Genomic DNA, 12,873 nt, shown 5'->3' on the forward strand with positions numbered 1-12,873 from the left:
TTCCCCAAATGCAGCCGAAACCCTTTATTGGAGCCACCCTCTTAATGCCAAGAGTCACTGGTAGCTTTCCCAGGTGGTGTGCATGGACAGGTTGACCCCGGGTGGGAACTGAGTGCTGGTTTGTGCTGTTACAGTACAGATGAATGCAAAGACTTGCAGTAGCTGCCTCTTAGCAAATTCTCTTTCCTCCTGCCCGGTCGCGGGGGCATCGAGGTGGGGTAGGGGGCAGGCTGCAGGGCCACTGTGCTTCTGTGGCAGGGCTGTCTTTTCTTTCTGGTTTCCCAAAACTGTGGGCTTCCGTCTTGGGGGGAAATAGCAGTCCCTAAAGAGAAAGCGCTCGCCAGCAGGCCCGCCGAGAAGTACCGTGGGGCCAGCCTGGCCTGACTCGCCCTGCCCGGCCACCCCCATCGCCCCCACCTGGCCTTACACTTCCTTCCGGAGCATCACCTTGATGTTGCTGCAAATCTGGCCCAGGGCGGCAAAGAGCGGGTTACAGAAGGTGCGGATGCAGAGGGAGTAGATGTGGCTGATGCACTGGATCTCGATCAGGTAGCTCTTAATGCATGGCACCACTGCCCAGATGTGGCAGAAGGAGATGCAGGCGAACAGGAAGCCCCAGAGCAGGGCCAGCGGGACTCCCAGCAGTGTGGACAGTAGGCGGTAGCACCAGTACTTGGAGACCGTGAAGGTGGTGTAGCTCACCTTCCACACGCCATCGAAGCTGTAGGTGCCCACGGGCTCTGCGATCACGTCTTCGAAATCCACCTGCAGGGGCGGGAAGGGCAATCTTTCGGTCACAACATCCACCCACTTCCTGCACTTCAGTGTTTCGGCGGCAGAACGCTCTGGAGGGCTGGTTGCACCTGCTGGCGGGGCCGCGTTGCCGGGGATCCTGACTCAGCACGGCCGGGGTGAGGCCTGACACTGCATTTCTGACAAGCTCCCCGGTGATGCCGGTGGTGCCCGGGAGCAGTGAGGCACGGAGCTAGGCCCACGCCCTCATCTTATGGGTGGATAAACAGGCCCTGGGGAGTTGTGTGACTTGCTTAAAGCCACCAGGACGTGCAAGTCATGTTTCTTAAATTCTGTGATTTTATGATCCTAGAGAGTTGGACAGTCCTGGTCATCCTGGGGGTAAGGAGGAGACATCTAGCTAGGCTGGTCCCTGAAGGGAGCCAGGTGGAGGGAGGGGCGAGGGTTGGAGAAACATATTGGGCACGGCTAGGACCTCATGGGATGGACAGTGTGCACCCTCGGGGTGATGCAGGTGCTTCCAGAAGGCCAAGGGCAAGCCCAGCGTGGCCAGAGTGAGGCGGGAGGGGCCTGGCCAGACAGTCACTGTGATGAGCAGTCTCCGAAGGCTTTTGCGCAGGGACTGGCTTGACTCGATCGGAGGTGGTGGTGTTTTTGTTTTTAATTGAGGTATAACTGATATATAACATTGTTTTGGTTTCACTATAATGATTCGGTATGTGTATATTTGGGAAATGATCACCACACTAAGTGTAGCTAACACCCATCACCATACAGAGCTCTAATTTGTGTGTGTGATGAGGACTTTTAGGACCTACTCTCTTAGCACCTTTCATATATGCCGCACGGTATGGTGAAGCATAGTCACCGTGCTGTACCTTACATCCCCGGGACTCCTTATTATATAACTGGAGGTTTGTTCCTTTTGACCCCCTTTGCTCACCACCCGCCCCGGCCTCCGGCAACCACCAGCCTGTTGCCGGCAATCTGATCTGGATTTTGCGTAGCTGGCTGGGCCGGTGGTGGTTGGGAGAGAGGGTGCAGGTGGGGTCCAGTGGGGAGCCGTGGCAATATTCCAGGCGGGACCCACTGCCAGGCTGGTTTGGGGTGATGGCAGTGGGTTAGAGAGAGGCACGCAGGTCTGAGAGCTATTTTAGGATCTGGCATGTGGTGAAGTGAGGGCCATGCCGTCCTGGCTTGTAAAGGTGTCTGGTGCCGAGTCAGGCTCAGCAGGCCCGAAGCACCTCACCCTAGTCCCACGGCAACCTCAGAGGAGGAACCTAGTTCCTCTCCCTGCTGCCTACCCCAGCCCGCCTTGCAGCTGGAAAGCACGGGCGCTCAGAGAATCCGGTTCACGCTTTCCACTGTGAAATGTTGCTGAGGCCCCATTTGGGAAGTGGGAAAAAATAATCAGTAAACTTGAAAAAAAAAAAAAAGAGTACTTTCAGCCGAGTCATTTAACTAAACTTTCTTGAGTCCCCGTTATGCATTAAACACTATCATAGCTCATATGCGACGTCCTTTAGCATCCCTAAGCTTTAGCTGTCCTGTCTGTGAAATGGGGACATGATCATCTTTCATGCTCCTGGGCCATTTGAATAAAAGCTGGTTGAATGAAATCTCAAACTCATCAGACTGAGGGTGGAGGGGTCACCTGTGGGGCCTGGGGGTGGGGGGCCAGAGCTCAAACATCAGTCTTCCAGGGGATCCTCTCATCTGGGCACAGAATTACTATTCAAATTGCTTTTAAATGACATAGCCACATTGCAGAAAATTCAGGAAATAGTAAAAGGAAAACAAAAACATCTCCAATTTGTATTTCTCTAGTACTAACAATGTCCTTGCTTTGGTGCTTTTCTTTCCAGGGTGACTTTTTTGGGGGGAGGGAGTGGACACAACCCTGTTGTATGTATAATGGCGAGTCCTGTTTTTGTCACATGAGTATATTCTGAGCTTCCCGTGCCACGCCTCAGATCCCTGGATGCCCCTGGAGACCGCAGAGGATGAGGTCTCACCCAGGGGCTGGTATGTTCAAGGGGAGCGAAGTTGACAGCCTGGGATTTCAGGCTGCAGGTGATGTGAAAAGCTGACTCAGGGAGTCAGTAGGGCCTTCCCGGACCCCCTGTAAATCTCAGCCTCCAGCTGTCTCTGCTGGGGTTCAGCAGAGGTCATTTAACCTCTTAAAGGGGGGCCTGGATGGAAGGGCGAGGCTGGAGGGAAGAATATAAATATGGTCCTCATCTCAGAAAGATGGTACTTATTCCTGGAGGGCTTCTGGGAGGTGGTGGCAGGCTGGGAATTTGGTGGACTGTGAGCTTTGGAGGCAGAGATGGAAAACTGGTGTGCTGGATATTTGGAAAAGAAGTCCCAAGTTGGTTGAGGAGCACCTCACGGCTTTGGACAGTGGATGGAAAGGACTGGCATCTTCTCTATTTGGTTTATACGGGGCAAAAATTCAGAGTTGTTGTTTCTCGGGGGAGCTTTCAAATCTCAGAAGCTGGGGAGGATAGGCCTGGGCGACCATTCCAACCCTGACCTGGGTCCACCCAGAATGATTATCGAGGTTCAGTTAGATTCCTAGGGCCTGGGTCCTGTCCATTGCGGCATTCTGACCTCTGTAGCCTGCCCCTCCTCCATCATGGCCCTGCCCCAGCCTGATGCCTCTTAGCACCCTGGCTGGCTTCTGGTGCATGGGGCAGCCCCAGGAACTTTGCCAGCCGGAGGAGATATTGTCCCAGCAGGCACTTCCTCCTTCCTTCGCTCTCCCACTCGGTGCCTGTGGCCTCCCTGCCCTTCCTGTGGCTGTTCCTTAGGATGGTGCCTCCGCTACTCACAGGTGACCCAGCCCTGCCTCCTCACCTCACAAGAGGCAGACAGCCCAGAGGTGGGAGGCAGGGCCCAGAGGTCTGGTCCTCGTTGACCAGAGAGACATGCCTCAAGGCAGGGCTCCCAGCCCCTTCTTTCCAGCCACCCGCCCTGCTCCTCTGTAGCCCAGCCTGCTTTGTTCATTTAGTCTCGTGTATCCTGCCTTTCAACACATTTGATTATTTGTGTCTGGCCTCTGAGAGGTGGCAGCGTGGAAAAGAGCCCCGTTGGAAGTCACGCTCTGGAGGCTGGAGTCCAGCTCTGCTACAGACTGGCTCTGTAACCTTTTCTGAGCTTTTCTGTGCCTCAGCTTCTTGGATTCATCTCATTAAGTTTGTTGGAGGATTCAGTAAGTTAAGACATCTAAGTACTCAGAACACTGCCCGGCACAGAATACCGGATTAATCACCGTTAGCTGTTGTTGTGGGTTGTTACAGGGTGTTCTCGTCAAGAGGATGGTAGAGCCCCAAAACTGGCTTGGCACACCAGTGACATGCTGCTCTGATGAGTGACTTTGGCAGATGACTTACACCTCTGAGCTTCACTTGCTCATCTGTAAAATGGGTTTGCTATTTCTTACAACCTTGTTATGAGGAATTGAAATAATTAATCATCCGTTCACCCCCCCACCATCTATTCATCCACCCATCCATCTCTCATCCATCTATCCATCCATCCACCCATAGATATCCATGCATCCATCCTTCCATCCATTCAAACACAGATTCATTCAGCACCCACTCTGTGCTAGGCATACCACCTCTTGGGCAATGCTCAGCATAGTACCTGGCACTGGTAGGTGCTCAGTGACAGTAATTATGTGTTCAGTTCTCATGTTCCTGTGAAAATATATCTCAGAAAATCTGTTGACACCCCAGGTCCTAAGTACAGTAATTCTGCGGCTTACCTAGTCATAATTGTGTGCGTGTGCACGCACACCTCCACCTGCACTGGTAAGATGGGTGCAGGCTTCTTTTCCCTCATTTCTGTTTATGGTAATAATCTCACTCCCCGGGACCTCTCTGTTGTGTCTTTTATTTATTTATTTATTAATTTTTTTCTGTTGTGTCTTTTAATTATTACTTCTTTGCAGAAGACGTCGGTGCTGACATTTGAATTATTCCCTGTAATTGCCTTTGGGCACTGTGCATGGGGCGACTGCTCATTTTCTGGGAATCAGAAAATGTGCTCCTGGGGGGATGGGCTGTGTGGGCAGGCCCAGCTGTTCCTCTAACTCGGGTTGAGCCTTGGGATGGCTTTGGTCACAGCGCTGACTTTGGGGAGGTATTTATAAGACCCGGCTCAGGGAGATCTTAGGCAGTCACGCCAGTGTATCAGAAACACACAGTGACTTCATTTCTGAATCCGTCTCTAAAGTGGAGGGGAGATGGCTTTTTCTGGGAGGGTGGTGGGGTGGGTGCTGGACCCATTGGCAGAACCTCAGGGCTTGGTGTGCAATTGGAGAGAGGGTAGAGGGTGGGAAGGGTGAACGTGGCTGCCCATTCAGTCGGTGTCCCCTTCTCTGGCATATTTATTTTTGGAACAGTGAGAGAGCCAGTTGATTAATCGGAATGAGCCAGCGCAGCCCCCACAGGCTCCAAGAGGATGGGGAAGGGTGCAGGGCAACAGGGCTGGGCTTTGCCAGAGGATTCGGGGAAGGCCAGCAGCCACCCCCTGTCAAAAATACCTCCCCAGATTCCTGTATGACTCAGTCCTTGGGCATCCTGGGTCCTGGACAATTCAGATAGAGTATCTGTGGGTGGGGAAAGAGCTCTAGGCAGGGGGATAGACATCTGGTGCCAGTCTCTACTTGACCACTGAGTTGCTGTGTGATTTGGGGCATGGTGCTTTTCCTCTCTGGGCCTCTGGGGTTTTTTGTTTTGTTTTGTTTTGTTTTTGTTTTCTCATTTGTTTTTAAACACACCAAGAGGACTGCGCCAAGAACCCTAGTGACTCAAAGCTCGATTTGGAGTCAGAACACCCAAGGGGAAGGTTTAGTTTTGCTGGGTCTTAGTTTTCTTGCCTAGTACCTTGCTACTTAAAGGGTGGTCCAGAGCTGGTGCCCCTCTTCCCAACAAGGTATGGACAGAAGTTGAGAGTAAGCATTTAGAAATAGTCACAGAAATTTGAGTCGGTCGTTGTATGTCTGGTAACCCTCATAATAATAAAAATTGGGGCTTACATTGTAGATGCCTATTTTTCATTTCATTGCCCTAGTAATTCATTTCTATTGAATTTTGCCTAAGTATTGGTGTTCAACAAATTGAAATTATTATAATAAAACTGGCCCTCTGCCCAGATAATTTGAGAAACATGGGTCAATAGAGTAGGAAGCTAAAATGGGGTGATAGCTGTAAAACAGCTGAAAAATGGCAATAATTATGATTGGTAATAACAATAATAGAATTCTATATAATCTGGGGGAACCAAAGCAATGCTCACAATGTGGCCCTTGTAGGTGGTTTCCGGCCATGTATCTTATATTTAGTATTTTGCCAGCTTTTGGATGGGGTGTTAACCAGTCTCCAGGGATGACCCCCAATTAGTCATGGCCCTGGGCATTTAAGCCCTTGCCTCTTCTCATCCCGTACTGAGTCTGGGCTTGCCCTAGGACTCGCTTTAATCACCCGAATGCGGGAGAAGGGATGCCGTGCCAGGTCCAGAACTAAGCCTCACAGAGGCCTGGAAGTTTCTGCCTTGGGGAGTCCTGAGCTGCCATATACGCTGATATAGAGACTGGTGGAGTTAGAAGTCTGTTACTATCCCCTGCTCTAGAGCCTGGTGGAGAGGCCACCTGAAGGAGAGACCTAGCCATGCCAGCCTCCCAGCTGCGCCCCGCCTTCCACCCGTCCCCGTTGAGGCACCAGGCATAGGAGGGAGCCAGCTCAACAGAGGCCCCAGGTGGCTGCCACCGCTTGAGAGGCCACCAGTGGGAGCAGTAGAAGTGCCCAGCTGCATCCACAGAACTGTAGGAGACCATCACAGGCTTGCTGCTTTACACCATTGAGTTTGGGGCGATTTGTGACCACAGCAATAGATAACCAACACAGTGTGTCTTGAGGGGAAACTGGTAATAACTCAGGACTCCAGGTTTCTCTTCTACAGGACAAGGGGGACTCTGTACTTGAAAGTGCAAAACACTCACCGGCCCTACCAAATAGGAATTTCTGGTGGCAGAACCCAGAAATCTGCATTTTAACCGGCTCCCCCAGGAAGTGGACCACCTTTTGAAAAGCTAGATTAGTTAATACCAAGGAGTCCCCATAACACTAAATTATAAATACCTCAGTTTGATTAGTCCAGTGGAGGTCTTCTGAGAGGTACCTGATAGGGGACCAGACATGTCCAAAAGGAAGAAACCGCCAACATAGAATGAGTGGCAGGTTGGATGGCCTCCCAAAACCCAGTCTCAACCTGCCCCTTCTGCTTTCTCCCACAAATTCTCTTTCAGATGCACTTAGTCCTGTCATTCTTCAGCAGGCAGAGTAGCAAAGAGGTTTCCTCTATGTGTCAGCTCTGCCTCACCAACGGTCTGTGGCTTCGTGGAAGAGTGCTGGGATCCATTAGTAATGTCTGCCATGGACATAGGTTGAGGGGGTGGTGGCAGTAACCATCTCTCACGCTTGCCAGTGCCACCCAACATCCTTCTCAATTGTATGGCTTTTGCTTATTTTGTTCCCTCTTCTTCAAAAGGCTTATTCACATTTTAATTTTTTTCCACATTTTTTTTTAATGCACCTGGGCTCCTGTCTCCCCATGAAGCTGGCTCCTGATTTTCCCAGGCGGGAGTAAGGTCTTCCTCCCTTAAACCCCGGGACACTTCATCAGGGCCTAAACTATGGCGTTTAGCACCTTCTTCCAGATATTCTCATTATTTGAGTGTCATCCTCTCTGTTGGTTTGGATTCCTCTCAAGAGGAAGTACCAGGTCAGTGTCCTCTTTCTGCAACGGGGTGTCCAGGTGGGCCCAAACCAGGAGCAGAGTTTGCCGAACTGGTGGCTACTGGGTCCTTTGGGTGTTTCTTAGCCTGAGCTGATAGGCAAAGGGTGCGGTTTGTGTGTTTTTCTAAGGGAGGAGGGTGTTTAGTGGCAGATGTAGCTGTAGGATGGGCTGGGGTCATGTCTGGCCCCCTGCCCTCTTTGACCTTGAGTGGCTGCGGGGAGAGAGGTTGGAGCCTGAAGGTGAGAGGGACCTGTGTGACACTTTGGGCTCAAGCATTCCCACTTTAGGATCTGAGTGCCTCAGTGTGGGTTAGGGAGACAGCCCCGAGCCCTCTCAGAAAGAACTCAGAGGCCTTTGAGGTGAGGCTGCGGGTTTCCGAGCTGGGTCTGAAGGGAAGGCGGGAGAGCCCTGGGGACTGCTGCTGCACCTTCACATGCCCCGGAGCCTGGCATGCGGGCTCATGCGTGCTCATCCCCATCTCCTCTGAGACAACCCAGGACCTGGCACATAGTAGGCACTCAGGAACAATTCGTGGGATCCGTACTCTGGGAATGGTGGTGACGGTCGGGGGAGAAGGGAACGGGGTGTGTTCTAATCCCCAGGAGCCTCCCCTTAGCCTGAGGCCCAGCCCCAAACCTTGGGGACCACAGTTCAAGTCTGGCAGGCTGTGCAGGGCTCTCCCTATGCCTTTGGCACTCATTTTCCAGCCCAGGTTCAAGGGCTGTACCAGGCCTTTGTTGGGGAAGTTTGGGGAAGTTTTGACTGGAAAGTCAAAAGGGAGCGCCTCCAGTCTACTGAGGGTCAAGTCCACAGACACCACGGGTCTCTCTCCTGCTCTGTGTCCTTGGCTTTTCTGTGTGAAACCTCAGCAGCTGCTGACAGAGGGGACGGGTCTCTCTCTTCACCACCCAGCCTCTGTTGATGCCAGTCCTCAGGCCAGAGAGGGAAAGGGATTTCCCTGGAGTCACACAGCAAGCCTGTGTCAGGCTGGGACCAGAACTTGGGTCTCTGTAGCTTGGTCTTATTCCGGCATCTTTCTGTGTCTCCCATTCTAGCCCATTAGCGCTGGTGAAACCAGCCTGACAGGTCCCTCCTGAGCTTTCATCTCCACCTATGCCTTGTTCCTCTTTCTCTCCATCTCTCTCACCCTCTCACTTCCTTTTCCTGCCGCCTCCCTCCATCTTGTCTTTGCCTCAGTTAATTAAAGAAACCCAGGTGCCCCAGGATCCCGTTCAGACAGGCCCCCTGCCTAGCCAGCTCTCCTGTCTCTTCCTTCCTTTTATCTCTTTCACAAGACCATACACAAACCCCAAGTTGGCTTTGACCTGTTTGTGCTATTTATCTGACTCCGTTGTATGATCCTCGTTCTGAATTTCAAAACTTTTTCATTTCTCAGTTATTCAAAACAAAAGAAAGTCAAATAACTCCCCAAACCAGGGAACGTCCAGTAAATACACCAAATAATCATCTCCTCTCGACAAGAGTATCTGCAAGGCCTTTTGCTTAGCCGTTGAGGGATGTTTTCTGGGGTTCCGGAGAGACTGCTCTCAGCTCCTGGGGAGGCTGTCCCCAGCCCTCCCTCGGATTAGAACCTGGGCCTGGAGCCTGGAGCTGGCTCACTCCAGGCTCGGTGGGGCCTGAGAGACTCTCTACACTTGTCAGCTGTTGTGGGTCTCTTTCAGAAGCCACATTCTCCCTTGGGGTCCTCTTCTCTGCCCCCGGCAGCTGGCTAGGGACCGCCTGAAGGGGAACCTGGTTGTACAAGCTGGCCCCCGGCTGCCTTGCCCTGTCCTGCACGCTCCTCCAAGCTCCACCTCCACTCACGCTTGTCACACCCTTGCTGTGCACCAGCGACTGTGTTAGGCACTTTCCAATCCCTTATTTCTTTTATTGCTCACGTTATACTTTTATTTGCACAGCACTGCTCGGAGAGTCCTGTACCTGGTGGAGGTAAATGATATTATGTTCATTTTACGGAGGGAAACTCAGGTCCTGAAAACCTAGGTGGCTTGTCCAGGGTCATGGCTTTTAGGTAGAAGAGAGTAAATTTGAAACCAGGCCTTTTAAAGCCGAGTTCGGGACTCTTTCCTCCAGACCACACTGCACAAACCACAATGAATACTATTTTACATTTATCTAGTAATTTCCCCCTTGTGGCACTTCTCACACTGGGCCATCAGTACCCTGTTGGCACCATTAATGATACAGATAAATACAGTAATAGCATAGTATGAGCTATGATGGGGGAAATGCCTGGAGGGAAGTTGGAGCATGGAGGAGGGAGCGACTGTCTGCCTGGAAGAGCTGAGGAAGGCTTCCTGGAAGAGGTGACATTTGAGTTGGGTCTTGAAAGTGGAGCAGGGCATTCACCGCAGGGAGGAGAGGGGGCGGGTGCTCCTTGACACAGGAGTATGTTCTGGCTGATGTGGCCGGCTCCTGGCGTTGGAGCCGGAAGGCGGAAGAAGAAGGTTGGGGCCCGATCGTGTTGGGGCTTGAAAGCCATGGGGAGACGTTAAAGTTTATTGGGCAGGGGAGGTGTCCCACCGACGGATGACAGCATAGGGGCTGTGCTTCTGAGCAAGCCCAGAGCCACACTGTCTAGTCCAGTGGCCACGAGCTTTGAGCACTTGACCTATGACCAGGGCAACAGAAGAATTCTAAATCTTGTTTAATTTTAATTCAAATGTAAAAGATGATACTTCATTCTGAGATGGGAAAACTTTTTAAAAATGTTTGGAACGATTTGGGCCTGTGACTTGATTTCAACTGTACATTTTATGAGATCTTAAGACAGAACAAGGATTTCTGATCCATGTGGAGGCTGAACTGATAGGCAGCCTAAGTGTAAGCTACAGGCTGGAGTTCAAACATGAAAACAGACTGTAATAGCGCATGATAATTGTTTTATATCAGTTACATGCTGAAATGATACTATTTTGGAAATATTGTGTTAAATCAAAAATATCACGAAAATTTCACCTGTTTGTTTTTCCTCTTTAAAATTGTGGCTGCTTAGAGAATGTACAATGACATCAGGTGATTGTATAATGGGTCGCATTGTATTTCTACTGCTAAGGGCTGATCTGTGATTCTGATGCATTTAGTAGGACCCAGGGAGCCCCAGGCACCTGCCCTTTTAACAGCCCTTCCTGTGACTCCCATGCTAGGGGTGGGCACCCTGCTTCCAGGAATTCTGCTGAAAGATCCCTGTGGCTACTGGGCGGAGGTTGGAGTGAGGGTGTGGGCCTGGAGGCGGCCAGGCTGCTAGTGGCATCCAGATGAGGAAAGGGGCTGACTCAGGCAGTGGCCATGGGGGAGACGCCCCAAAAGCTGGGTAACTGTCCTCTGAGCACTGCCTTTCGGGAGCCCGGGGCCCTCCGAGAGGCCTCTGCCCTGGCCTGGCCGTAGGACCTGGGGTCAAGCGGGGAGCTGGCATGAGTGCTGGGCATGGCCCCCACACCATGGGCAGTGGACATGGGGCAGTGCTCTGGGGGAATTAATGTGTACTGGAAGCCACCCTCTGGGGATTAACCCCGCGCCCACCGTGGAGACCGCAGAAATAACCCCTGGCGCAGAAAAGAGCCCAAGTTGGCCACCCGTTGGTCTTCATCCTGGGATGAGGGCCAGGAGCTAATGGGAAGAGCCGCTACCTGACAGCATTTCAGTACTAAATGCATCAGAATCACAGATCAGCCCTTACCAGTAGAAATACAATGTGACCCATTAGCTAATGGCACTTGCCTCTGTGAGTCGCCTCCCCGCCCCACACCTGCGTCATGTATGTCCAGCTGAGGTTTTGCTCTTGTTTATGCTAAACGTTCTTTGGGGGTGTACATGCTGGCTTTTGAGGGAGGATTTGGAGCAGACCGAGGAACAGGGCCTCTTGTCGGGGAAGCCGGTCGTGGTTGTGCATGGATCAGAGCCCTCCCCCGTCCTGTGCCCAGACGCTCTGCAGACCCGACACCCTCCGGGCAGCGGTGCTCAGACAGGCCCGCCGAGCCTACCTTCACTATGTCCTCGTTAATGTTCTTGGGGTCTCGGTTCACCAGGTCGATCTCCTTGCAGTGGATGTCCTTGACAATCTGGGCCTCCAGGTCTTTGTGCTCTTCGGCCATCATTGTGGAGCTGGGGGACCGCGGGAGGAGACTTGAGCCGTGTGGCCAGTGTGGCTGAAAAGACTTGGGGCACGGACACAGTTCAGTGTCCCCAGACTTGTGCGCCTGCCGGCTAAGCAGGCCCCACCCAGCATGCCCTCTGACAGCTGTCCCACATAACTTCAGCCTGTCTCTCGCTAACGCCTCTGTGGCAGGCCTCCAAGCTAAAATTAAGACTGGAGCTCTGCTGGAAGGCCCAGCGCTCCTTACAGGGGCCTCACCCGAGCGAGAGCAGAGGCTTTGGCATCTGTGGGCCACGGGGCATCTGGGCTGTTGGTGCAGGCCCTGGGATTCACCCCCTGCCATCAGCATGCGGGCAGCTCTGGGAGGGGAGGAGGGGTTGGCCCGCAGCTCGGCCGCTTGCGGGGCCGGGAGCTTCGGGACACCTCGCCTCTCCACCCGCCACGCTCCCACCTGGAGAATGGGGCTGCGCAAATAACAATCAGGGGCTCTGCCTGCCCTCCTGGAGAGGAGGAGATGAGGTGGCGTGTGGGAAGGGGCTTCGGGACCTGAAATGCTGTCTGGTAGGGGTTCTCACTGGAGTCGTTAGTACCTGGCCCTGCTGTTTGGGGGCCTGGAGCAGGGCTGAGTCTTTCCCACTTCTGGGGTTTCCCCTGGAGGGGAGTTGATGGACTGTGGGGGGAGACAGAGAAGCAGACCACTGATGGGGCTGCCCACCCTCCCGTGCCTTCTTGATGCCACGTGGAGGGGACATGAAGTCCATGTTTATGCTGCCCTTTGCTCTGCCCCTAGTGACAGTTCCCGGGGTGCTCATGGGCCCCAGACGCTGCACGGGCGTGAGTGAGATGTTCCTCTCCAAGGTGTCTGCTCAGTTTTCCTGGGTCCTCAGGCATCACTCAAGGCCCCCCCACCCTGAAGGATGAAGACTCTGAGTGCCCAGGTGCCAGGGTCTGTGCATCCATTCACCCATCCTCCCACTCATTCATTCAGGATTTGCTAACAGCTGGGGACAAACAGACCAATCAAGCTCTGTTCCTGCCTGGAGGATCTCATAGTCTGTGGGGACAGACTGATTAAAAAATAAGTAATTATGATAGGGTGTGGCAAGTGCTATAGCTCAGAGATATTTTACAAACAACTTACCTTAAGAGGTCCACAGGGGCTCTGACAGCTTACTCTGAGGGCATCAAGGAAGACT

General features: G+C 52.6%; 1 protein-coding gene across 1 annotated transcript; it reads right to left on the reverse strand.

The window, feature by feature from the left end:
* On the reverse strand, positions 1-11,769 carry CAV3 (caveolin 3). The gene is made up of 2 exons (XM_021695034.2): positions 11,565-11,769; positions 1-765 (listed from the first exon to the last, which is right to left on the reverse strand). The coding sequence occupies exons 1-2, from the start codon at positions 11,676-11,678 to the stop codon at positions 424-426; spliced, it is 456 nt and encodes a 151-aa protein (XP_021550709.1). The 5' UTR covers positions 11,679-11,769; the 3' UTR covers positions 1-423.
* Between the last annotated feature and the right edge of the window lie 1,104 nt (positions 11,770-12,873).

Source organism: Neomonachus schauinslandi, chromosome 1, assembly GCF_002201575.2.
Source record: "Neomonachus schauinslandi chromosome 1, ASM220157v2, whole genome shotgun sequence".
NCBI lineage: Eukaryota > Metazoa > Chordata > Mammalia > Carnivora > Phocidae > Neomonachus > Neomonachus schauinslandi.